Here is a 26,254-nt window from a genome sequence, read left to right as displayed (position 1 = left end):
TGTGTAAAATAGACCGACCGCACAGCCCAAATATATGGAACTGTTTTGGGCAGGAAAATGTGCTTGCGGGCGGTCATAAAGGACTCCCAGCTAACTTTTGATCTACTGTATGGATTTGTCTGATTTTTGAGAGTGTTTATGTTTAGAGTGTTTATGTTTAAAGTGTGCGGATTCTGAGTATGTAAGATTGGACGTATATTTTTAAAAGTTATAGTACATGTATAAAAACTGTATTTTTCCTGCTTGTGATAATTATGTTAACCCATTGTGTACCATAATTATATCACAGGCAGAGGGGAGGATTTTGTGTATAATTGCTGGGAGTGTTTTCTGTAATGTACGTGTGTTATTGGTTGTTCTGTAAAACCCTGTGGTAGATTGTGAATAAAAGAGGCTGTATGTGCCAGTACAGTCAGTTCTACTTCACCCTCAATTTGGAGTGCCGTCTCTTATTGGGGGAATCTGCTACAAGGGATTGCTATGCTTGTCATACTCCCTTGCTAAATCACTACTAAGCTCTTGTAAGAGCTTGTTCCTGTCCTGTTCTCTGAAGGAGTCCACGGTGGTTATGGTGTCGGCTGGAGTGCTTGGAGCCCTCAGGAAGCGCTAGGAGCATCATCCAACGGAGGTACTCAGTCGGGGTGCCAGGTGATCCGTTACAGTTGTAAACATGTTTAGTAAAAATATTGAATCCAATGCTTTCATGTAATTAATAATGATCAATAATTTCCATAAATGAGGTTACGCAACAACTGGATGCTAGGACCATTTGGTTATTGGAATGTTAGGTTTGTAGGTCAGCGTATTGTGATGCAAACATGTTAATTTTGTAATGGTAAGAGGGGGAAAAAACCCCTGAAGTTTCCAATAGACAACACAATATGAGTATTGTTACACAGGAAAAAGACATTAAAAAAGAAAGATGCCTTGATGTAGAGATAACAATATATCCTTTGCAAAACATCATGACTGTTAGATTTCCTTAATTAGAGATGGTCTCTGTATCATACATTTCTGTATTATTTAGCTTTAATTTGTGAAATCATAAGGCAGAAGTGTGACCGTCTACTGTAACCTGAGCTACAGCTCTTTCTGTACTTTTGAAACACTATGGGTTAGGTCCTGTGTCTGACAATAACACACAAGTTCACTGTAACAATTAGATCCACAATTAGCTTAAGGCAAAATTCAAACATATTGTTAATGACTCAGTTAACATACCCTTTCATGATAACATCAAATAGACTTTCAATGTAAGGTTCATCAGATACCAGGAATCTCTGGTAACAGGTGAAGAACCTACAGCAAAATTAAGCTTAAGAAAAATTAAGATCTGTATCGGAGGCTACTCTACAAGGATGCACTGCCCAAAGTAAAAAGCATGTAACAGTGAGATTATCATGGAGTATACTTACTTGAGCCCAATACAGATGAGAGAACGAAGCTTTACATCCATCTGTGCGTGAGCAGAATCATGACTGACATTCACAGACTGCACCCCCTAATAAATGCAAATGTAGAGACATCAAACAATATGCAAGCCAGAGAGACGGCCGCCGGCTTCTGCCTGCCAACCCACAACACAATGATCTGCAGCTGCACCACTCCTGTGGCCTTCAGGTCGGAACTGTGCTTTTGATCTCCAGAATGGGTATCGGCTAATAGATGGTGACTACACCCGGGCCACACCTTGCTGACATGTATCCTATGTGCCATTATACATTTGGCTTTGAAAGTGCCTACACAAGGCCATTTACGTTTACTATTACCACTCTTACATTGTACGAGCCTTTTTTAAATGACTATAACTTTTCTGCTGTGGTTCCTCACCAGCTCTGCATAGCTCACTCTTACTAAGCACCTCTTACCATGTACCTCCTCACTCGACTATGCATTATTACCTACTCTGACACACATTAGTGTTTATATTTACCTACAACTTGCATGTCTAGTTCTCATGGGCATAGTCCCCTCAAGCAAATTTAGTTTATGCAACCAGTGCCAATATCTCAAACTCTAGTCTGTTAACCCTCTATGATCCAGCACTAGCACTGTGACGCTCTAATTTGAATAATATAAAATGTGCAGAATAGGCTCTACTGTTTAGTTTTCCCACTACATGTTCACAATTGTTTATGTTGCTTAACAGTATGAAATGCCATCATGTACCATCCATGCACAACCAAAATAAAGAATTAATAAATGAATAAAAACACAATATGCAAGAACAAACGCATGCTTCATTTATCTCCACCTTGCTGGGAAATGGCCTATACACCATGGATAGATGTATACAGGTATGCATGTATAATATCATGTAATGGATACCAGTGGATAACTATAAACATAGGGGAATACATTGACTAACCAGCTTATGATTGTTTTGTATCTAGAAAATATATAATCAATGAATTGATAAAAACCACTCACCCGGGGGGCGGGGCCTGACGGTCATGGAGGAGAGAAGTGTTTCCCTCAAGCTACTCCACAAACTTGGAATAAAAAGCATTTCACAGCCCCATACAGCACAACCTGGGCAGCAACAAGCAATTCATCAGACTCCTGATCTGGCTGAGACATGTTGCAGAGGTCCAAGAAGAAAAAACTCACAGGCACTCCAACATCAAGCCGCAGGCAGATTTATTATGACAGAATGCAACGCAACGTTTCGACCGGAAAGGTCTTTTTCAAGCTGAGCTTGAAAAAGACCTTTCCGGTCGAAACGTTGCGTTGCATTCTGTCATAATAAATCTGCCTGCGGCTTGAAGTTGGAGTGCCTGTGAGTTTTTTCTTCTTGGATTATTGTACTGGGATTGCTGGTCCTGCTCTGGAGCACCCTTGGCCGTTGGGACTGAGTGCGGTTCTCATCACTTACTCTGCTCAATATGTTGCAGAGGTCGGCAACTCATCGGGAACCCTGTTGCCACACCAACAGGGGCATGCGGCCTTGTGGGCAACGGGCGGGGGAGGCGGCCAATCCCCCGCTCCGGAGCGACACATCGACTACTCCCGTGAGGCAAGCACGCTGTTACCCCCCCCCCCCCCTCCCCACCCTGGACCGCTAGGGGTGATCACGGTCCCACTCAGGCAAGCCACCCCGACCTGAGAGAGGAACAGGACACAACTGTACTCCTCAACAATCATGGCGGAAGCCACGTGTCCCCTCCGTCCGCATGTTGCCCAGGCTGATATCCAGACCAGGCTGGACGCTATCTTTGCTGCCTTCTGGCGAACACTGGAATGCCGGGCAGCTCAACCAGTCCTTCAGCAATCAAGTCACCCCTTACCCAAGCAGCCGGCTCACCGCTCCAGTGGGCCCGGTGTGGCGGTTGGAGGGACGAGGCGGGGGTTGGCGGCATTTCAGCTGGTGCGCTCGCGCCGAATGCGGAGCACTTGCCCCCCTCAACCTCAGCATTACCAACCTGATCCAGAGGGACCGCAAATGCTCCAGGCCTGCCTGAACTGAGTGGAGAGGACGCAAGCTCTGACACACTTGGAGAGGAAGATTGGAGATAAGATTTCTGGTGTGGAACTGGACTCTCTACTTTGGCCTGCCTGTGGAATCGGGTGACTACTTCTGATGACCTACTCATGTACTGTGGACACTCTCTCATTTGGGAAGAAAAGATATAGGCTTTTATTATATGTCATGCTGATATTTTTCTTTTAGGCTTGAGGATTAGTGTCACAATCAATACCTAAAGCGGTCATAGTGGGTAACAAGATCCTAACTTACCTTCTGTCATAACCATAAATGCTTTTTCTTGTTCTCACACTAAATAACCATTTTTAACAGGGCGACTGGCAACCCAGCGGCCTCCCTGCATGTGTTTATTTACTTGATTTCTCTGCTACCTACCCTAGCTTTAGTTTCTATTCAAGTACAACAAGCCTACCTTCTTAATTATTAATTTAAAAATTGTGCTGACCTTCCAGACGCCATGCTTATATAGCATTACTTATGATGTGTTTGAGCTTGTATATGCTGTTGTGTCACTGCAGGCAACTATGTATTTTTTGTCACAGCAAAAATAAAGAATAAAAAAAAAAACACTCACCCGATAAAGTAGTTCTTCTGGGGTCAACACTTTCCCGTCTTCATCTAACCTGTAAAAGGTCAAATCCAAATTGACAAACTAAGATACAGATATAAACATCGGCAATATCATACAAAGCCTATCGTTCGTTCTCTAGGACTGTGTTGTAAATGAAATGGTGTATTTGATATTACTGTAGTTGGCAGCTTCAGTGAATGCATATGCATATATATATATATATATATATATATATATATATATATATATATATATATATTTACAGTTTTTAGTAACTACACATTTCCATGACTTGTACCAAGTTTCTATCCATATTGAATCATTTGAAAAGCTTATTAAATCAAGACCCAAGTCCAACATTTCAGTGCTTTTATCAAACTTAAGCAACCTGGAAAATATTTTGTTACAATCTGCATTTCAGTAATATATGTCAGAGGAAGAATGAGAACCACCAGTAGAATGGTTCTCCTACTCCTCACATCACACAATCCTCAGCTTAGATCTAATGCCACCGGTATCAAAAGGTCTATACCCAAGATTGACACAAAGAGGGGTAGAATTTTTAAAGAGTGTTTAATGATAATCTATACATTTGCTAGCATATCAACTAGCACCACGTTTCATGCATTTAATTTAAACCAACTTGTGTGCTAAACTATCCTATGTAACTGCACTTCTCTGAATAACGGGGATAACCTTACTACAATCAACACTCATAGAACCAAAACAGGAAACACCGGAAGTGTACGAAGGCACTTCAGGAGTGGAAGGCAGTGAATATAAAAGCTACATTTTATTGTATAATATGATTTACAGATTACTTAAACCACAACAATTAAATACATTTATGTTTGCGGTTTAAGTCATGTGTAACTCATACTATACAGTAAAGGTTGCTTTTATTTTCACTGCCTTCCCCTCCCGAGGTGCCTTAGTACACTTCAGGTTTTTCCCTTTTTGACTTTTATACTGGAGAACCTGTGGTTCATTCATCCTTGGATTATTGAACATTAGGTGAAAGCATGGAACACTTACTCCCAATGTAACAATAAATAGTTTTTAGCAAAACCTGGTTTAGAGTCTTCACACTTGCCAAAGCATAATCCCTTGTTTTCATTAGCAAGCAAATCCTGGCATCATACAAGAGAAAGCTGTGTTGGACATGTGTGGACATGTTTTAGTTACCTGTAAGTCTTGCACAAGACAAGGCGTGAGTACACGGAATCAAAATCTCGCTCCACTTCTCGGCTGGCAGCCTAGGTAAAAGAAATGATCAGTCAGAAAAGCAGTGCTAGTGTACCAGGCATTTTTTAAAGAAAAACATAATAAAGTTATATTGCTCATTAAAGAAAGACTTTGATAATTTCGGACATAAGATGTACTGTAATTTCATTAAATAAATGAACAGGGAAATAATGCTAAACTACTGACAAAAAGGATAAGGTGAGGCCCGATAGAAAGTAGTAGTTGTTGGGGGATTATATCATAAGAGGTGTGGAGCTGGACAATAGTGGCCTTATAAGAGGTCTTCCTGGAACTACTGCTCGAAGAGACAGGAGATGTTTTTAATACGGTTACGCAAAGCAGGAAGGGGAATTGGATGTACTTGTCCATCTGGGAACAAATGACTTGGCTTGCAATGAGGTTTCAGAGGTAAAGAAAGTTTTTTGTGTTTTTGCCAATGATACACGGCAGGTTGCTTCCACAGTCATTCTCTTAAGTTCTGCCTGTGCATAACACTTAGAATAACAGGCGGACGCGTATTAGGGAATTTAACTTATGGCTTGGTGAATGGTGTCGGGAGCAAGGATTTGGCTTCATTTCTCATGGTAGCTCGGTTTGGAATGGAAATTAACTGTACAAAAAAGATGGTTTGAATCTTTCTGAAAAGGGAACAGTGAGCAGTTCAGAGGTTTTGCTAGGATGTAATTAAACTACAGGTAGGGGGGCAAAAGGGTTATATAACATCAATTCAATTGCCCCCCAAAACATGAAAATGAAGGAAAGGGACCTCAGTTAAGAAAAAGGACAATTGAGTCATTTGCTACATGTGAGTTTACAGAGGAAGAGGTTCTATTTCAACTTTCAAAAGTAAAGACAAATAAGTCGATGGGGCCTGATGGAACACACCCAATGTTATTAAAAGAGCTTAGTGGTCTACCATACAAGTGCTAACCAGGCAGTGGCTGAGTGACAGGCAACAGAGGGTTGTAGTCAATGGAGTATATTCGAAGCATGGGCTTGTCACTAGTGGGGTACCTCAGGGATCTGTACTTGGACCCATTCTCTTTAATATTTTTATTAGTGATATTGCAGAAGGTCTTGATGGTAAGGTATGTCTTTTTTCTGATGATACTAAGAAATGTAACAGGGTTGATGTTCCAGGAGAGATAAGCCAAACGGCAAATTATTTAGGTAAACTAGAAAAATGGTCAGAGCTGTGGCAACTGACATTTAATGTGGATAAGTGCAAGATAATGCATGTTGGACGTAAAAACCCAAGGGCAGAGTACAGAATATTTGATAGAGCCCTAATCTCAACACCTGAGGAAAGGGATTTAGGGGTAATTATTTCTGATTAAAGGTAGGCAGACAATGCAATAGAGCAACAGGAAATTCTAGCAGAATGCTTGGTTGCATAGGGAGAAGTATTACCATCTTATTTATTTTCCCCCCCAAAAAAGCAATAGGGCCTATTTTTGGGGGGTGTCTTATTTTGGGGGAAACAATAGCAAGCATGTGCTAGAAAGCAGGTCTACATTTGGGGGAATTCTCCTGAACATAGACCAGTTCACTAGGGCATGGAATCCTGCGAATCTATGTTTGGGAAAACTTCCCCGAACATAGCTTAGTCGCAAATGGAATCCCGCGAATCTATGTTCAGGGAAACTTCCCCGAACATAGATTATTGAACTAGTGACTAGAGAAACAGGATAGCAGTAGAAAGAGGGAAGTGCTCATGCCATTGTAACGAACACTGGTGAGACCTCACTTGGAGTATTGTAAGCAGTACTGGAGACCATATCTCCAGAAGGATATTGATACCTTAGAGAGAGTTCAGAGAAGGGCTACTAAACTGGTTCATGGATTGCAGGATAAAACTTACCAGGAAAGGTTAAAGGATCTCAACATGTATAGCTTGGAGGAAAGACGAGACAGGGGGGATATAATAGAAACCTTTAAATACATAAAGGGAATCAACACAGCAAAGTAGGAGACCAGATTTAAAAGAAGAAAAACCACAACAAGAGGACATAGTCTTAAATCAGAAGGGCAAAGGTTTAAAAATAATATCAGGAAGTATTACTTTACTGAGAGGGTAGTGGATGAAGTGATTTTATTATTATTGGTATTATATAGCGCCAGCTTATACCGCAGCGCTTTGCAATAAGAGGGGAATTTACCAAATGAGACAATACCAAAATGTAACATGAACAATAGGTAGTTGAGGGCCCTGCTCAAACAAGCTTACAGTCTAGAGGAGGTGGGGTATAAAAACACAATAAGAAGGGTATAGAGGAAGACAGCAAATATACATGGTGGATAAGTGGCAGAACTGGAGGTGAGAGTGGAGAGTTGCTCTAGGAGAGAGTAAGAGGAAGAATTAAGAGATAGAAGTTACTCAAAAATGACACCAAGATAGCGAGCTTGAAAGGATGGGGTGAGGCAGGTACCGTCAAACCTGCAGGGAGAGTGAAGGAGGAGGATCAGTGTTATGAGGAGGAAAAATAAGAAACTCAGTTTTAAAGAGATTGAGTTTCAGAAAGCAGGATGACATCCAGAGATAGAAGAAAGGCAATTGGTGACACGTTGTAGGACAGCAGGGAAGAGGTCAGGGGAGGAGAGGTATATCTGGGTATCATTAGCATACAGGTGGTAGTGGAATCCAAATGAATTAATGAGTTTGCCGAAAGAGGCAGTATAGAGAAAGAACAAAAGAGGACCACGAACTGGGCGTGGTAAAGATCAGATAGGTGAAAGTAATAAAAGTTGAACATAAATTGACAGGACTATGAGTGCAATAACTAACACTAACAAAAACAATTTAAGTTATCAATTAAGCAGATAAACTATAGGGGATGGAGGCAAATAGGAAAGCAAAATTAAATAAACAGGACTGAAAAATAGATAGAGGTTAATACAGTAAAGGAGTTTAAGCATGCGTGGGATAGGCATAAGGCTATCCTAGATAAAAGATAAGGCCAGGAACTAATGAGAGTATTTAGAAAATAGGGCAGACTAGATGGGCCGAATGGTTCTTATCTGCCGTCACATTCTATGTTTCTATTGATCACACACTGATGCATTTCTACAGGATATAACAATGTTTAAATTGATAAAACCGCAAGCATTTGATTGGTGCAGTGCAGGGACGACCTATGGGGGAGCATTTGATTCTTTAAGATCATCAATCTTGATGATCTCAGCGAAGAGGTGGGGCGGCAGCACAGTGAGCGTTTGAAGGGGAGTAAAAATAATTTTTTTTATTGGGGGAGGTCAATTAAATAGAAGGAACCTGTAGCATGTTTACATTCCAAACGCCATAGTGTTCCTTTGAGAAACACCCATTTGCAGTTACACACGTTTGCAATGTATCCTTTTCTAGTATTCCCATGATCTAATGTAGCCAAGTAACCATGCTTAGAAAAAAAGATGTTAGAAGAAATTCTAAGGAGCACGCTTATTTAGCAAAAGGTACATTTATCTTCATGCAAAAAAGAAAATATATTAAAATCAATTTATTACAATGATTAAATGAAATATAGAATAGGCTATAATAATATTGCTTTTCACCAATAACCAGCTAAAATATGATAGAGTAAAACATTCACTTTTTGTTTAAAATAATTATATAATAAGGTATGTTTGCAGGGCACGAAGGTGACATATTCACAGCTGCCAAACCGGTTTTCCTGTTAGCAGCGGTTATATTGCAAGATCCAGGACTCAGGAGAAAGATGTTCTAGGAGAGTCCAGTGGGACTTCACAGAAGCCTATTGAAGCCATTGGACATTATCTTTTTACAGACATTTTATGTTCCTAGATGTTCTTGACTAATTGCGAGGCGTGGATTAGTCCTCTGTTCATGTCCCATGAATTCTAATGCTTAAAATGGCTCTTCGAGACTGTCCCCTCCTCTGATGCACTGATAATATGGCATTAACACTGTCAACGCAGTACCAATGTCAATTTTGCCGTTCTGTATGACTTATTGTCTGAGAGTGCTGGAGGTGGGTAAGACTTTCCTTCATGCAGAGGAAAACATTAATGGATTCAAACAAAATTTTAAAAGGTAGAAAACAATTGTGTGCTGTACCTCTCACCAAAACAAATATGCCAAAAGATCAACTCCAATGCACTAGGGTTAGAAGAAACTTACCTCCTCTATAAAAAGCCAGGGGTGGCATGGACCACCCAACAGAGAAGGCTTTTTTAGTCCATGCTCAAATATCGCCTTAATGCTAGGGCATAACGTTCCTCGAACCAGGTCTGTAATACCTTCGGTAACAGAGTCATCACCAGCGACTGAATACTGTATTAATGGGGAGAAAGAACACTCAGTCAATGTTAAAACAATCTTCACGAAATGAATGCCTGGGAAATTATGTAATACCTCCCAAGGCTTTGTACTTTACTGGCATTTATTATGTATAAACAAACAAAACAAAGCCTTCAATCTTTTCAGCTATTGACAATCTTTTTAATCGTTCCGTGCATGGCTCATTGACCTTCAAATGATTGGACACAGGATATTAACCCAATAACAAATAGTGATGCTGTATGTTTTGTAATGAAATGGCTGCTCTGCTAAAAGATGACATTCTAGAAAAAAAGGACTGGCATCTTACAATGCCATAAATAGTAACTTAGGATAACTTTGAATGATTTTTTTTTCTCTTATTATTACAATAAAACATATGACTTTGGCTGACCTGGGGCTCGCAGTCTTAGTTTGTCAAGCACTGCAGCTACCAAACATCCTGTCCTTTGCACTTTATAGTAGAGTATACTTAATGTGCCCATACAGTCAAGCAGTCACCCCGGGAACATGACGCTTGCGTGCACTCCACGGTTTACAAAAAAGCAAGGGAGAGGAGTCTGGAAATGTTTTATCGAGCTGATCTACATTAGGAGTGTTCGTCATTGTGCTATGTGTGAGGACACTGAATGTGAAGTCCTTCAAAAATTGAAACATACTTTCAGCCAAATGTAAAGAGGCAGCATTTATGCACTAACAACATTAAATTAAGATATAGTGGGTTTGGTGCGAAGATTGACAATTTAATAATCTTAAAACTACAAGAAAAAGAAAGTAAAAAAAAAAAAAAAACAGCACAAAAGGGAAAAATACAAAGTTTACAGGGCACTATCCATAAAAAGAACTAAGTGTCACTTTTCCTTTAACCGGTTCTAGATATAATCTTACCTCTTTGCTCCTTTCATCCAGTATCTCCACAAACTTTGCAGGAAACCAACCTGGAAGCAATGGAAAAGAGGAACAGCTATGAACAGAAATGTTCTGTAGGGTGATTAAAGTGGCATGGTCACCTAAAAAAGCCAACTCATGAAACAGTTTACATAACATGGCAAAATACATGGGTTGGTTTGCAACTCCGTGGGTGTGACAGCTTCAACTTATATAGGACGTAAGCAGTTCCAGTAAATTGAACAGCATAAATTGAACACAGGTATGATGTAGCTGCCAGCCATTCCCACTGCATCACATGAAATAATATCACTTCAGACCAGTAGCATGTGTGACATGTGAAGTCTGGAAACATATCTCTATAGCAACATTGCTGACTGTACAGAGACTTTCTATTTTTATCCCCATGTAAAAAATATATTAGATGTGATTTTCTTAGCAGTGAGTAAATAAGATCTAAAATGCAAGCAATATGCATAGCAAAGAACAAACATCAAATGATTAGAATTCAATACACACTGACGCCCATAACGATTTTAAATTCATTTACATTGAAAGAGTTCATAAAAATGTTTCATTATTTGTAGATTCATTTAGGACTTGTCAAATAAACCGATATATTTAGGGGCTTAAAATGTTAAGTCCTATACTACTGGCGAGGCCTTAAAAGTTAGTCTCCACTACAAGCCTGAAGGGTCCAACGCACACTCAACGAGGCATGAATTTCTATTCACCAAAGGCTAGTGGAAATATTGAGGCCCGAATACATTATATGTCACTGTACTTACAATATGTATATATTTGTCATGTAGCTAGCAATAAAAGGATGTAATGGATAATTTGCAGATGAAAATGGGTTACAAAATGTTAAACATGGCTAAGTGTCTTTAAGTGTCAATGCTGCTCTGCAGTGAGGGATGCTTATTGTGAATTAGTATCACCATACTGAGAATGTTAAGAGTATGAGACCAGATTAGTTGGATGCACCCACAGATGCTGCCGTGGGGTTTTTCAAATGACCATAGATGTCATCTTAATATGTATGAGAAACTTGAACAAAACAAAAGCCAACCAATGTCTTATAGAAAAGAAAATATTGTAAATGTCAATATACACAAAGTGTATCTAAAAATAAAAATAATGGCAAAACCAATCTTCATATGTATTTATCCACCTCCTCTAAACTGACCTACAATAAGGAAAAACAAAGCTACTCCAAACAGGACATAAGATTTAATGTTAATCACAAGTAGCTAATTAACAATTTGTAGTATCTACAATGGACAACATGCTTAGGTCAAGAACATATGTTTACAGTAGAATTAGGTATTCAAGTTCCTCAAATACACTGCATTGTGCTCAAATTGTCTTCTATGCAGTAGGCAGAAAACCCTACCATATCACATGCATAGCAGAGGACACTAGTGAATAAACTATATTTAAATGAACACTATAGGGTCAGAAACAAAAACCTGTAATATTGTTCTATCGTGTTAAAAACACCACCTAGCCCCCCCTGACTCCCATTCTTCCCCTAAATATAGTAAAATCTTACTTTTATTCCAGTCTGCTGCTGCTACTGGCTCTGCCACTGATCTGCCTGCATAGCTGACATCATCTGAAGTGACTGTCTGAGCCGATCACATAGGAAAGCATTGGATAGGCTGAGAATGAATCCATGTATCTCCATGAGGAAGGTTCAGTGTCTCCATGCAAAGGGTGGAGACACTGAATGCCAGTACTGCACAGTGTGCAGCACTGACCCAGAAAGCAAATCTAGCAGCCATCTGAGGAGTGGCCAATAGAGGTATTCCGCAGCAGTTTTTACAGCAAAAAGCCTGAAGGAAATGATTCTACTCACCAGAACAAATCCAATAAGCTGTCGTTGTTCTGCTGACTATAGCGCACCTTTGAAATGATTGCGTTCTGCAGGTGTTAACATCAGAAAGAAGTGTGGGAGGTTATGAATGGATTATACATGTTGATTACTACCAGCCATAGTTTGTAACAAAAGTATGTTACAAGGCAGGATATATTAGAACATAAGTTATGTTTCTGAGAGTCTGTTCAAAAGATTTTCATTTGTTTGCCTTGTTCTGTAGTGAACTTGACACATGTTTGAACAAATCAGAAATGGAGTGCTTGCCAACTTGGAAACTAAAAACAGTACATCCACTAGGAGAGAGAGCTAAGGAAATAGAGGGACTGTGAGTTGCAAAATAAACATGTAAAATTAGTCTGCCGAGATAAGAGGAAGGAGAATTAAAAGGTCACTAAAATCACCATAACAACCTATGCTCATTGTACAGGTTATTAGGCAATAGTCGTTGCTACTGTGTCCCTGCACACAGTATCTTAAAATGTTGTGAATTTAAAAATAGCTGCAGCTATAAGCCTGCCCTCTGATAGTAATGCAGATAACATAGCATCCTTACCCCCACATCTCCCCCCCTCCCCCCTTGCTGGAGTGGGGTTTATAGGACAAGAACAGATGATAGATAGAAGAATATATTTCTCATGAGTTTAAAAATGGTTTTCACTTCCAGCTCGTAGATAAAAGTGATGACAATTTTTAACTTACCACGTAGTCCATTAAGTTCCCCTACCCAGCAATGCTCATCTTTCTGTGAAATTATCTGAAAGTTATAAGAAATGTATTAAAAGAATGTAAAGCCTCAAGAAGAGTTATCAAAGTCCTTCACAGATCCCCAGAAGTTACCGTTATTATATCATTCTTGCGAAAGCCAAGTTCATCATCATCATGGCGCTCAAAGTCCAACAAAGCTTTAGCCCTGCGGCGCCTGCTCCTCGAGCAAGATACATAGTTTTCATGGTCTCTTTGATGGCTCTCCATCGTGTAATCAGCTGTCAAGTCCTGTAAATGGAACAAAAACAGAGTTCAAACTTGGATTTTGATGAAAAACATTGGTATTTTCTCTAATTCTCTATTTTAGGAACAAGTAAGTTTGAAAGTTTTCAAGATAAAGCACAAATTATTCACGGTCTTCCCCAACCCTATCCATTGAGTTATACACATCTTTTAACCATCCACTTAAAGGAACACACTCCAACACTTATCAAACAAACAATTAAAGTCGTTACACAACTTTTATTTTCAGCCGACCTTTGAATGTGATGAGTAGAAGTAAAAAAAACTATCAAATACACTTAAATTGTGTTAGTTCCCAGAGTGTTCAGAAACCCCTATTAGTGGGTCAGTGGCTAAACAATTAATGACTATTAGAAGATGTTTGATCAATGACCCTGGCAGACATCTGGGGCACGCAGATATTGGAATAACTTACAATGTTGCAGTTTTTAGGGTCTGTGCATTGAAAATGCCGAGCAACTTGCATGATTGCCTCCCGTAAATCTGCTACCAGAGCAGTCTGTTTGATATTCTTGGATTTTAGGGCCTCGATATCATCTTCGCCTGCAAAATACAAGCAATTGGATCAATACAAGTTGTTGTGAGGAACGCATTGATCTTTATGTAGCCAACAGCTTTGTTATTTAAAACTCTACTTTTGCGTAATGTATTGGAGTAAAATTACATCAGGGCAGGGTAATAGCGTTCTTCAAGATAAAGGGAGGAATTTAATAACAAAGGAGGCAGACTATTACAAACTTTGGCCTCAATTCCAGATTAGCTTTTCAATGTAATATATATATCTATATCTTCAATCTCTGGCACTCACCATCAAAATTGTATATAGATCAAATGATACCCGGGTGCTTCCAGCACATAAATAAGAAATGGAGCACTCCACAGGGATTTTTAAATGTGTACTGAAGAACAAAGATTTGTTCTTCAATACACATTTAAAAATCCCTGTGAAGTGCTCCATTTCTTTAATATATATGATATATATCTCAATATAAAAAATTATCAAAATATTAAATAATTTTTAAAGTTTCTGCTAAAATAAACTTTTAAACCATTTACCATTAAACCATTTGAAAATTTGAAAAGCTTATCCAAAAATATAAAATCTGGGGCCATGACAGGAACAACAGATTGATGGGGACCCTGTTTGAACGCTCTTACAATCTAGTTAATTAAAAGGTAAATATGAGGTAATTACCCTCAAATTTTTCTTAAAAAAAATATATGTGAAGGAATTTCTATAACTCAGAAAATAATGTAGATGAGAAGCTACTTTGTGTGTGGTGTGTAAAGTACCGGTAATTACTTACCAAACAATAACGTGGATATCCCCGATTTTCTGCGCTGACTTGGTCTTCTTGTAATCTGACCAAATACAAAAGGGGTGGATAAGTACAGTGCTTTAAGTACCATCTCATACTGAGTATGATCAGAACAGAAATATACGTAGTTTTTGAGGCCCTCCCCTTTTTTCATTGCTTTTATACAGTGCATAACGGTAAGCAAATTATAGAAATTAAATGGTCTTTAAAGTGGTACACACACATTTCATATCAAATTGATAGCAAATGTATAGACTTTATAAGTGGACATTGTTCATAGTTCGTATAAAACACAATATTCTGGTTACATGGATGCATTTTTCCATCACACAAAAAAAAGAGACTTATTTTTTTAACCTTGGAGACTTTTGAATTGTGCATCTGTCCTGGATCAGCATAGAGGTATGCCAGATGTTTGCGTCTCTGAGCCTCAATCATGACCTCTGTAAGAGTCCCTGCAATCATCATGGCCTCTCGCAGTAGAACATCTGCATCTTCTATCTGCGATGGGATGTCTGACAGAGTATTGAAGATGGATGCAGAGTTTTCAGACTGAATTAGCTCTTCCTCCTTAAACACAGGTGAAGAGGTAATGTTGTATTAAAACAATTCACTCAGGTTATAAGGAAGCACCAAACAAACAATTTGCATGTTCAAAAATTTAAAAAAAAAAAAAAAAAAAATCTTATAATGGAGATTTTATCCAACTTGTGTATTTTAGTAAAAAAACAGTTCACCAATAACTAGCTTTTGTTAGGAACCTCTTATCAATTCATGCAATGCTACATGCTATTAGTTACACAGTTTTACACCAAGGAGTAATTATTTTTCTATTAGATACACAGGAACTGAGAGATGCAGATGGATCCCTGGAGATATTCAAGAAACTCTTAAGAAAACAAAATGTGCAAAAGTGGTCAGTGTTGCTCTTACCTTCATTTTCAGCATTCCCAATGTAGTCTGAAATAGAACCAGAGATCCCTGATAGAAGAATAAATCCCAAACCCTTAACAGCAGCTTGATATGCACAACACTAGCAAACGCAGTGAGGAACCAGTGGAGAGTGATGAGAGACAGCTCTGTATATGGAGAGAGAAGACAATGTACGTTATGTTAGAACACAGGAGGCAAAATCCAACAAAAGCAGATAAAGGAAACTCGTGAAACCAGTCATACACAAACACATTTTGCCATAATTTGAAGGACTGCATGACAAGTGTCAGGTTAGAGCATTTTCCCAAAGAAAAGTAGTGTCCTTAATAGTCCTTGATCATATAATAATCCTTACCAATGTCGTGTTCTTGTAGCAGCTTGTCCAGGCGTGGAAGATACTGCACAATAAGGTGACGCAACACCCGCTGGTCTGTTTGCACTCCATCCAGCGTGTTATTAAAATAAGAGGCTGGAACCAAGTCTTCTGTAATAGCACTCATCATCCAAAATGTATCTTCTTCCTCTAAGAAAAGCAGCAAACAGGCGGCCACCTGTCAATGGAGGGACAGACAATGATTGAAAAAGAAAGAACAAGTTTAACGCTCGTTTTCAATGCAGCACACCCATTCTATCAGACTTACCATGCCTGTACCCTGGCAATATCCAATATCTGGATAGAACCAAGCCAGTCCACGTAGGACTCGCCTGAGGCGAGGAACACCTACACTTTGTAAGTTGGAGAAACAAGCATTGCTGGGCATAGTACGAAGCAAGTCTTTTTCAATCTGAAACAAACAGAATAAACAGAACTTGTTTAGTCATGAAATGTGGAATCTACGATAGTCAAGGGATGGCAAACTCTAGAATTCTTCACTTATACAAGCCAACTCCAATCACCTTGATATTTATTACTCCTTGTAAAACTTTACATTGTAGAAAATGCAAAAAGAGACATAAATTCCAAGTGAATTTTAAGGTTTATGCCAAAATAGCCATTCTATCGACCGCGACTTGAAGAATTTTTCCAATTCAACTTTTTTGGACTTAAATTTGAAATTCACTTTGAACTCCTAAAAAAAAAAAACAACAACAATCAAACGGATATTCCTTAGTCACCTATCCAGTTACCTGTTTGGCGGACAGATTTTCATCATTTGAACTGTTCCTCACGATATCTCTGTATGTCATGTCTGAATTCCTCTTCTTCTGCAGGGCACCAGAAAGTCGCATCCATAGCTAGGGAAGAAATCGCGATGGAAAGCAAATTAGTGTATTTTTTCTTTCTAAATGATGCAAACCAGGAAAACCGCCACCTAGTTTAGTTGCAAGGCAGACAATATCTAGAGATTAAGATAAAAAACATTGCTGCTTTGACGTCACATATATCACTATAGCAAGACGGCAAGATATTCCTTCCAAAACAGTGCTCCACTGTTAGTTATAAGTCCTGCACTTACAATATATGTTTTTATCTGCAACTTGGTGACAGAAGTAAGGGTACCCTCCACGAGTGTTTTGACCTGCCACTGTTTGTGTATGTAATTTAATACCAAATGTATTTTATTATACTACCAATATCCAGAGTTTGGAAATTACGGTAAGATTGACCTGCAACATCCACTAGGAGCCTTACAACTGTGATTTAACTAAACTGCCATGGAGTGTTAGAATGTGTTTCAGCAGTGAAACTAAAATTATCCAGGCTAAGGGGGGGAAATAATGTACTACATAAAAATAAAGATAAAAAATGAATAAAAAAACAAACAAACAAACAGTTAAAGATCGCAATGGATGTACTTGACCCTGCAGATGCTTGTGACTCGGTCAGGCATAATGTGAGATTCAGTACAAAAAAAATGTAAAAAGTCTGCATAGTTTAGTAATCACTGCTACAAGAGACCACCATAGTAATGGCACACCAAAGAGAACAGATGCCAATGTTGTGAACTTTAACAATAACACCATAGCTTAGGTCTTAGGAGCAGGCGTCAGTCCAGCTCAGACAACTTCAAATTCTCTGTTGTATTGTGTGACACTAACTTTTTAACACCAAAGTTTAAAATGTTTCACTACCAAGTAACTTTAACCCATTTTGACGGATGCCCACCCCATGACAAATGCAATACCTGCGGTCTCATACTGTGGGGGATTCCAGTTAGTACAAGTGAGCGCAGCTTGTCTGAATGCGGGAGGGTAACATCAATCTTATCCCATGTTAGGTCCCCCACATCATGATTGTGAGTGAATTCAAGGTGGGCTTGCCACTTTAATCTCTGCTGAGGGTCCTCTGTGAGTGGGATACTCAAAAGCTTACTGGAATTAGGCTCCGCACCATCTGCAACAACAAAAAGACAGCAGCTGAAAACGGAGACAGATATAAAACAGGGAGCAATGTATGACTATATGTGGGGACCGGGGATGGTTGGAAGCATTGAAGAAAGAGGAAACTAAAAATGCAAATAGAAAAACTAGTTATACAGTGATATTCACTAAAGTAAATGGTCAGCCATTCAAAGTAAATTTCTAATTTGAGACAAAATTGGAGAACTTCAACAAGACCAATATTTTTTCAGGTGGCTTATTTTTCACTTTGAATTCTGACAAATTCACATGGAGATATAAAAATGGGCCAAGCAGAGAGGATGCGTGCTGTGAGAACCCCTGGGCTCGGCGCGGACTTTGTTGCAATGGGAAAAGGGATTGGGAATCGGATGAAGATGTACCATGAAAGCCATGGGCAGTGTGGTTCTGTCTGCCAAATCTCACAATCTCATTGACTCTAGAAATGTATTTTATCAGTTTATTTTCTAGCATCGCTGTTTATTATTTATTTTGTTAGCACACAGTCAGTGCTTCATGTCTTTATTTTATTTCTTTGTTTATATGGACTATTTCTGATTTTCATCATTTAAAAATGTGTAAATATATATAAGTGAAATTTGCAATAATTATATCTATTGCTGCTTGAAATACGGAAATATTTTGCTATACTGTTGCATTGCTATGCCATTTCACAACAAGGGCAATAGCCTGACCAAACACGAACCTTCTTTGTCCACTCTGAAACCAAATTCATCATAGCGGAATTCTGGCTGTTCCACAGATTGCTCCTTCTGAATAGTGGACAAAACAATGGTTATTTTTTAAACAGAACTGTAAAGCCAACAATCCCCATGTTTCATACCCATTTACATCTATTATACATTTATAAAAGGAAGTGCCTTTTGTATACAGAGATAAGTTAAGCGATTTAAATTTAAGAACATGAGGACTCAAATGATTTCTAAATGTCGTGGGCCACAAAATAGTAACATGGACTTTTCACTTTCAAAAATAGTAAAAATCGCAGGGCAGCATGAACTACTGTAATATTTATTGCTCTTAAGAGTTGACTTTTGGACAGAGAACCTTGGCCAAGAAAAATTGAAGGGAAAATTTAGGAAAGGATTGCCAAAATACTAAAGCAGACATCTACAGGTCTACGGTTTGTTTACATTGCAGGGTAAAACAACCCTCTAGTGGCCGTCTTCTTGATAGCCAATAGTGGTCCCTTTTCCTCCAAACAGAGTAAGACTTGGCCTGGGAATTAAATGCTGTTAATAGCAGCATTTGATTGGAGGAGCACAGTATTTGGTTGCACTTGTCTAGTTCCAATCCATTAATTCGCTAGGAGCTAGGATGCTGACCTCACCAGAGGTGGAAGTGGAGAAGACCCAGCACTGGAAACAAGATGAGTAAACTTTTTTTATTACCAATGCGCAGTGGACAAAGGGAACTTATAGTCTTGAAATAACAATTGCTATTTCAGGACTAATTGTTCCTTTTAACCCACTTAGAATATAGAAAACTGAAAGTATAAAGTCTTTACCACTGCCCTAGAATGTAATGAACCACACCATGCTGTTTGTTAAGGACTCTCAGAAATAGGCTTTGGCATCTAAGCTTGAGGACAAAAGTTAATTTACATAATGTTGCACTGCATTCTGGGAATGTGATAAAAAAAAAAGAAAAAATCATACAGATACCTGTGTTTTATCACCCATTTAGCCATATTTCTATGATGGATACAACAATAGATAAGACTGAACTTCAGAAAAAATATTGGTAATTTTTTTCCTCTCTGAAAAATGATTTATATAGTATTTCTAGTGTTCATCATATTCGGATACATTTCACCTTACCTGTGTGTACTTCGCTAGTATGTCCTGTGGCCACATGCTGGCTGTGAGCGCTGAGAAGGGACCCCCTGGATATGGCGTGTAGCTACCTAAATATTATAAAGGAAGAAAAAAAAAAAGTCTATAACAACAGAAAAAGTATTCTAAAAGATAGTATATAGTTTCTGGATAGTAGGAGAGTAGACATATTACATGTCCAGCAGAAACAATATTAAAAGACACAATCATACATTACAAACAGACTACAATGGGTGTGAGTCCATTAATTCAACTTTAAAATACATAGTGTGTGTGTGTGTATATATATATGTGTATATATATGTGTATATATATATATATATATATATTTATATTGTAATGGACTTCCCATTGCGTACCTCACTCTACAATCAACATTCAAACAATTGCCTTATAGCAAAGTCAGAAGCTGCTACTTCAAGCAATCTTACTTTGAATACCTTTAAAGATACATAACAAGGATATCATTATTGTGTCGTCAGACATGGTGGGTGGGACTGTACATTACCTGTGTTTACTAGTAACCCTTTCAATGCACTCTACCATAATGATAAAGCACTCATGTTCACCTAAAATTCAGTTTTTAAACTTTGGATGGCATCAGCAAACCATGGTGCTACAGAGCTGTGAAACTGAGCCTTACTCTTAACGCGATTTCTCACTTAACACTGTACAAAGCCAGATTTCTGAATAGGCTTCCTGGTCTATAACATCTTCAACATAACAGGAAGAAGCACTTTATGACGTCAACCCAGCAGCTCTCTGACCAGAGATTGGATGACTCCAATTGTTTCAACCCAGCACCTCAATTGGCCACTCACTGACACCACACATAGCAAGATAGAGAGTCTCCAGTTCCTTTTCCCTATGGACTGATACAACACTGTTTTAGTGCCAGTTTCTGGCCTATATTAAGCTTTACTTAGGAGTTCAACGGTCAGTTGTTTTCGCTTACATTTTAAATGTGTGTCAGTGGCTCTCATAAGTAAAGTAATGGCATATGCCAGAAGGCCTTTGGCTCTATGACATTCATAACTATAATAATATAAACCAAAGCACCACTGGCAGTGACACAAGTAATTAAGATACATTTTATTTACATGAGTGCTACTGCCAGTATTCTTCTAGTACAAAGTATTTACAAATAAAAAGTGTTCCGCATCCCACGCATTTTTTTTTTCTCTCCAAGGGAGGCATTTCGACTTTCTGTGCCAAGGTACCCGAGATGTAAATCCAGCCCTTGCAGATAAATTAAAAACAAATCCTTTATCCTTACCAGACATTGTGCCGGTTTAAATGATGCCGACCCAGCTGATGATCCCGCGGAGTGATCTGCAGGTGATAAAAGCCGAAAATCTTCAAGTAGTTGTCCCAAGAAGATCAGGAGGTGAATTGTAAGTGATCATGAGGCGTGGACTTGGCATAAATACACACGGGCGTATGGCAGGCTAAGAAGGCTCTGTTGGAAACACAAATAATTTTTAGTATCTTTGTTTACAAGTGTACATATTCACATTCCTTCCTATGCTGTAGGTTCATTTTTGTTTTAATAATGTGTCACCCTAAGGACTAGCACACACATGTTCTATGTTGGCTCTCTTGGGAGCCTTTAGTCATCGCTATGTTAAGATGTAAATAAACAAGCACTAAATAATACAGTTATTCATTCTGCAACTGTTCAACATCACCCCAGCAAATGGAATGCATCTTGACATTGACTTTTACTATTAAGTTGGTATCTCGACTTGGAAAACAAAGCTTTCTGGTCTTGTTCTGTCTCACCATAGAAATTAGATTGTGCATTTTATGGCAAGGATAAGACTACTTAAATACAATGAGCTTTTTAAAAAAAAAAAAAAAAAAAAACATTTAATAATAGCAATATCTTTGTAATAACATGCTGCATTTGGATCAAAATAAATAAAAGTGCATTCAATAAAATGCCGTTACTGAGGCCAAAGACCCACTAACACTTCAAAATAGCATTTGCTTCTTTTACAATAAAATCTGAATGTTGAAATTTCACCATGTACATCGCCTGGTGGGGGTGGGGTCAATTATTCAACAGATATCTCTTAAAATAAGTCTTCTCAGGAGAAACAATTCACTCATTGTATTATGGCCCACTTTGCGGACAGAAGAAATGAGACACGTAACTGATTAACACTGTAGCTGCGGGTTGGGTAATACACGCCCATCTCAGAAACTACACTCAAATGACTACTCTCAATAGATACTGGGGGAAGGAGGGAGTTATTTTAACTGAGGCAAAACAGGTGCTATTCGGGGGAAAAGTGCTAAATTCTGTGAGACATTCTACTGGTGTCCATGGGCCCCATATTTAGCCCATTGTCCCAAAATAGTACCTACATTTCCCTTGAAAATTTTCCTCCTTTGTGTTTCAAAAACATTACTCAATAATTAGAGGGAGTGAATTAAAGGAACTCTAACAAATATAATAACAGCATACTCGGTTACTACTTAGATCTTTATTCTAGCACCAGCTCTAGCCCAAGTCTCCTCAGAGCAGTCACTCCACTTCCTATGAAGTCATCAATAGGGATTTATATTTGGTCCAATCCAATGTCTGAGACAATCACAATCTTCCACCAGTCAAAAGCGTCTCAAAGAAGCATTGAATCCAGTGCTTCACTATGCCATCATGTTGGGTGTGAGGACACATAACTTAAAGACCTTTTATTTTCACAGGTCTTCATGAAAAATAGCCTCTACAGGCTGCCCACCGCTAGGGGTGTGGCCTCAGACAAATGTGAACGTTGCAACGTGTTTTTTGTGTTTAGAATTGGCCAGAAGTGTCATAGGCCCACAGCCCCACGGCTTTCAGATCCAAAATTAAACAATGGATAGCGCTATAAATTGCTGTCCTAAGGAGATCTCCATCCCTCTGTATTGGCAATATCAAAACCGTAATAATGATCTAGCATGAGATTTGAAGAAATCAGTGGGAGATTTGAAGACATGAGATTTGAATACACAAAAATCAGTGCACAGCCTTAGACTACATAGTACATAGTTGTCTAGGTTTAAAAAATAGACTACAGGCCATCAAGTTCAACTCTGAATTCCATTACTGTAGATCCAAAAGAAGGCCAAAAAAAAAAAAAAAAAACTATTGTAGACAATTCCAATAATGCCACACACAGAAAAAATAATAATAATTCTTGACTCCATATGGCAATCAGATTTCTCATTGGATCAACAACCTGTTTGCATACAATTATATCCTTTAGCCCCTTAAGGACACATGACGGAAATATTCTGCCATGATTCCTTTTTATTCCAGAAGTTGTGTCCTTAAAGGGACACTAAAGTCACCTGAACAACTTTAGCTTAATGAAGCAGTTTTGGTGTATAGAACATGCCCCTGCAGCCTCACTGCTCAATCCTCTGCCATTTAGGAGTTAAATCCCTTTGTTTATGAACCCTAGTCACACCTCCCTGCATGTGACTTGCACAGCCTTCCATAAACACTTCCTGTAAAGAGAGCCCTATTTAGGCTTTCTTTATTGCAAGTTCTGTTTAATTAAGAATTTCTTATCCCCTGCTATGTTAATAGCTTGCTAGACCCTGCAAGAGCCTCCTGTATGTGATTAAAGTTCAATTTAGAGATTGAGATCCAATTATTTAAGGTAAATTACATCTGTTTGAAAGTGAAACCAGTTTTTTTTTTCATGCAGGCTCTGTCAATCATAGCCAGGGGAGGTGTGGCTAGGGCTGCATAAACAGAAACAAAGTGATTTAACTCCTAAATGACAGTGAATTGAGCCGTGAAATTGCAGGGGAATTATATATACCAGTGGTTCCCAAACCAGTCCTCATGACCCACCAACACTCCAGGATTTATGGAATTCCCTGTTGTATTCCAATGGAGATACTAACAAAACCTGGACTGTTGGTGGGTATTGAGGACTGGTTTGGGCAACGCTGATCTATACACTAAAACTGCTTTATTTAGCTAAAGTAATTGAGGTGACTATAGTGTTCCTTTAAGGGGTTAATATTCTGTTTAAGCAAAAACAAACAACAACAATAATAATATCCAAACCTGTGTTTCAATTATATATAGCATCTGATAACACAACTTATTTAGGCAGAGAATTCCACATGCTTACTGTTCTTACTTTAAAAGACAGTTTTCTTTGCTTTAAGCGAAAACACATTCTTTCAGCCTCAATGACGGACCTCTTGTGTGCTGTATATTTATGCTAAATAACAGGTTACACAACAGATTGGACTGACCCTGCATATTTTTGTATAGTGCTACCATATCTCCCTCTAAGGCGCTTTTTTCTAAAGAAAACAAATTACGTTTTTCAAGCCATTCCTCATTACTAATGTATTCCATCCCCCTTACTAGTTTTCTAGCTTGACCCTGCATTTTTCTAGTCCTGCAATATCCTTCTTTAAAACAAACAAAAAAATAAATAAACTGGTGCCCAAAATTGCACCGCATATTCAAGGTGGGGGTCTTACCATGGATTAGTAAAAAAAAGCTAAATTTTATTTGGATCACATGAATCAAAACCCCATTTTATTTACAAAAGCACCGTAACTAGCTTTTGCCACAGCAGACCGACATTGCATACTGTTGCCTCGTTTGTGACCTGTAATTATCCTTTTCATGTAATGTTTCTTCCCCCCTCCCCCCAATCTATGATTGAGGCATATAGCAAAGAAACACTGCAATACTAAGGAAACATTATCAGATATTGACTAACAAAAGGTAAGCCCGACCAGCATTACAGATCAGAAACTAAACTATGGTTATACAAAGAAACCATTGTACCTGGTCACCTAATGTTATCTAGCATGTCCCCTATCGATGATTTAGGACTCATTTTAAAGTGACACTATAGTCGCCAGAACTACTACAGGTTAACGTAGTTCTGGTGAGTACAGTCAGTTCCTGACGGTGAAAATGCAGTGTTTACATTACAGTCTAGGGACAATATCGGAGCTCCGCTGCAGCAAGTAACAAAAGTGCACCAACAGGTACCCGGTGACTCCCTGACATTGCTAGGTATCAGCAGTAGAGGGTTACACCGACTTTTCTTTGCTTTAGCACAGTTTAGAGCGAGTGAAATGAGAAGACCACATCTGTCCAGAATAATGATCAAGCTCTGTCCCCTCAATTTCACTTAATGTTATCCCTATTTCATGTATAAGTGACTTGAGGGTTCCTTATTCCAAAATGCATAACTTTTTATTTATCTGTAGATCAGCACTAGGAGCCAATTCCAGGGCAATTACACTACTGAACATCAAATGTGGCATATACCAAGGTGATGAGCCATCAGACAGATCATCATGATAAGTGGACATGAAGAAAGCTTTACATTGTGTGTCTACAATCAGTCACCTCACCTGGAGTATCCACAAATACATCATGAAGATGGCTCCTAAAGATAAACTGCTACGGGAATGCCTGAGACAACAGATTAAGGATACATATATGGAAGAGGTAAGACAAACCCTATGATGGGATGTACCATCAGCAGATAATGGATGTAAAAAATCCTACCAAGGGGTTGCAAAAAGAAGACTTTAAAGGTACACTGAAGCACTAACCCTAGAAGAACAGGGACAAGCACTCAGGACCAGATCAATAGAAGTATCCTGGGCCGTCTTTAATAGCGGTTGGACTCTCGTCAAGCATTTGCTTGGGCCCCCTGGACCCTGCCTCCCCACTCCCTGGAATGCAATCTGTGTGTTACTAACAGACATACGGACACATACAATGGCAGACATGCTGATACACACTCTGGCACACATACTGACAGACCTACTAAAACACACACATATACACTGACATCGTACAAGTCCACAATGCTTTGCTAGCTTGGAATCTACAGTTTGCACATCCTTACAGGGTTGTATTTAGCACTGAGCAATGTGTGCGTGTTTGAATGTAAGCATGTTTTTGTAAGGAGTATGTGTGTGTGAATGTTGGCTTTTGAATGCAGGTGTGCATTTGTCGGTAGTGTATACACTGCCACACACAGATACACATACAGATACACAGACACACACAGCAACAGACATGCAAATACACAGACACAAAGCTACACACACACACACACAGAGATACACCCACTGGTACTTACATTGACACACAGATACATACACAGACATCCGTTGGGTAAGTGATAGTAGGTGTGAGGGTAGGTGAGCATGCCACAGCTAGGGAGTGAGAGTGACAGGGTTGGGGGTTTAAATGTGAGTGTTGAGGGTTTCTAAGTGATTGTGGGAGAGTGGCAAGCAACAGGGCTGGGGGGAGCCATCAGACAGGGCTAGAGGAGCTTGTGAAACGGGAATGGGGGGTTAGAGAGACAGGGTTAGGGGGTTAGAGGGTTATTTGTGGCTTTGCCAAACCTGCTGACCTTCTGTGCAGGCAGGGGAGGCAATAATTCATT

The 26,254-nt window shown here is 39.0% G+C and overlaps 1 protein-coding gene across 4 annotated transcripts in view; it reads right to left on the bottom strand.

Annotated features, from left to right (window-relative positions):
* Nucleotides 1-26,254, bottom strand: part of SGSM3 (small G protein signaling modulator 3) — an 80,953-nt gene that overhangs the window by 10,913 nt on the left and 43,786 nt on the right. For all 4 annotated transcript variants that reach the window (XM_063426403.1, XM_063426402.1, XM_063426405.1 and 1 more), the window contains exons 2-19: nucleotides 21,097-21,279; nucleotides 19,806-19,891; nucleotides 18,671-18,737; nucleotides 17,751-17,959; nucleotides 16,753-16,860; nucleotides 16,266-16,409; nucleotides 15,980-16,175; nucleotides 15,625-15,770; nucleotides 15,049-15,261; nucleotides 14,680-14,734; nucleotides 13,788-13,915; nucleotides 13,202-13,357; nucleotides 13,064-13,118; nucleotides 10,483-10,532; nucleotides 9,436-9,588; nucleotides 5,241-5,311; nucleotides 4,059-4,107; nucleotides 1,416-1,501 (exon numbers count right to left, since the gene is read on the bottom strand). In XM_063426403.1, coding sequence (XP_063282473.1) covers nucleotides 1,416-1,501; nucleotides 4,059-4,107; nucleotides 5,241-5,311; nucleotides 9,436-9,588; nucleotides 10,483-10,532; nucleotides 13,064-13,118; nucleotides 13,202-13,357; nucleotides 13,788-13,915; nucleotides 14,680-14,734; nucleotides 15,049-15,261; nucleotides 15,625-15,770; nucleotides 15,980-16,175; nucleotides 16,266-16,409; nucleotides 16,753-16,860; nucleotides 17,751-17,959; nucleotides 18,671-18,737; nucleotides 19,806-19,891; nucleotides 21,097-21,103 — 1,979 coding nt within the window. In that variant the 5' untranslated portion in view covers nucleotides 21,104-21,279. The remainder of the gene's footprint in view (nucleotides 1-1,415; nucleotides 1,502-4,058; nucleotides 4,108-5,240; nucleotides 5,312-9,435; nucleotides 9,589-10,482; nucleotides 10,533-13,063; nucleotides 13,119-13,201; nucleotides 13,358-13,787; nucleotides 13,916-14,679; nucleotides 14,735-15,048; nucleotides 15,262-15,624; nucleotides 15,771-15,979; nucleotides 16,176-16,265; nucleotides 16,410-16,752; nucleotides 16,861-17,750; nucleotides 17,960-18,670; nucleotides 18,738-19,805; nucleotides 19,892-21,096; nucleotides 21,280-26,254) is intronic.

Source organism: Pelobates fuscus, chromosome 7 (genome assembly GCF_036172605.1).
Source record: "Pelobates fuscus isolate aPelFus1 chromosome 7, aPelFus1.pri, whole genome shotgun sequence".
NCBI lineage: Eukaryota > Metazoa > Chordata > Amphibia > Anura > Pelobatidae > Pelobates > Pelobates fuscus.
The sequence above is the reverse complement of the archived record's forward strand: the minus strand, read 5'-3'. Positions and strand labels throughout refer to the sequence as shown.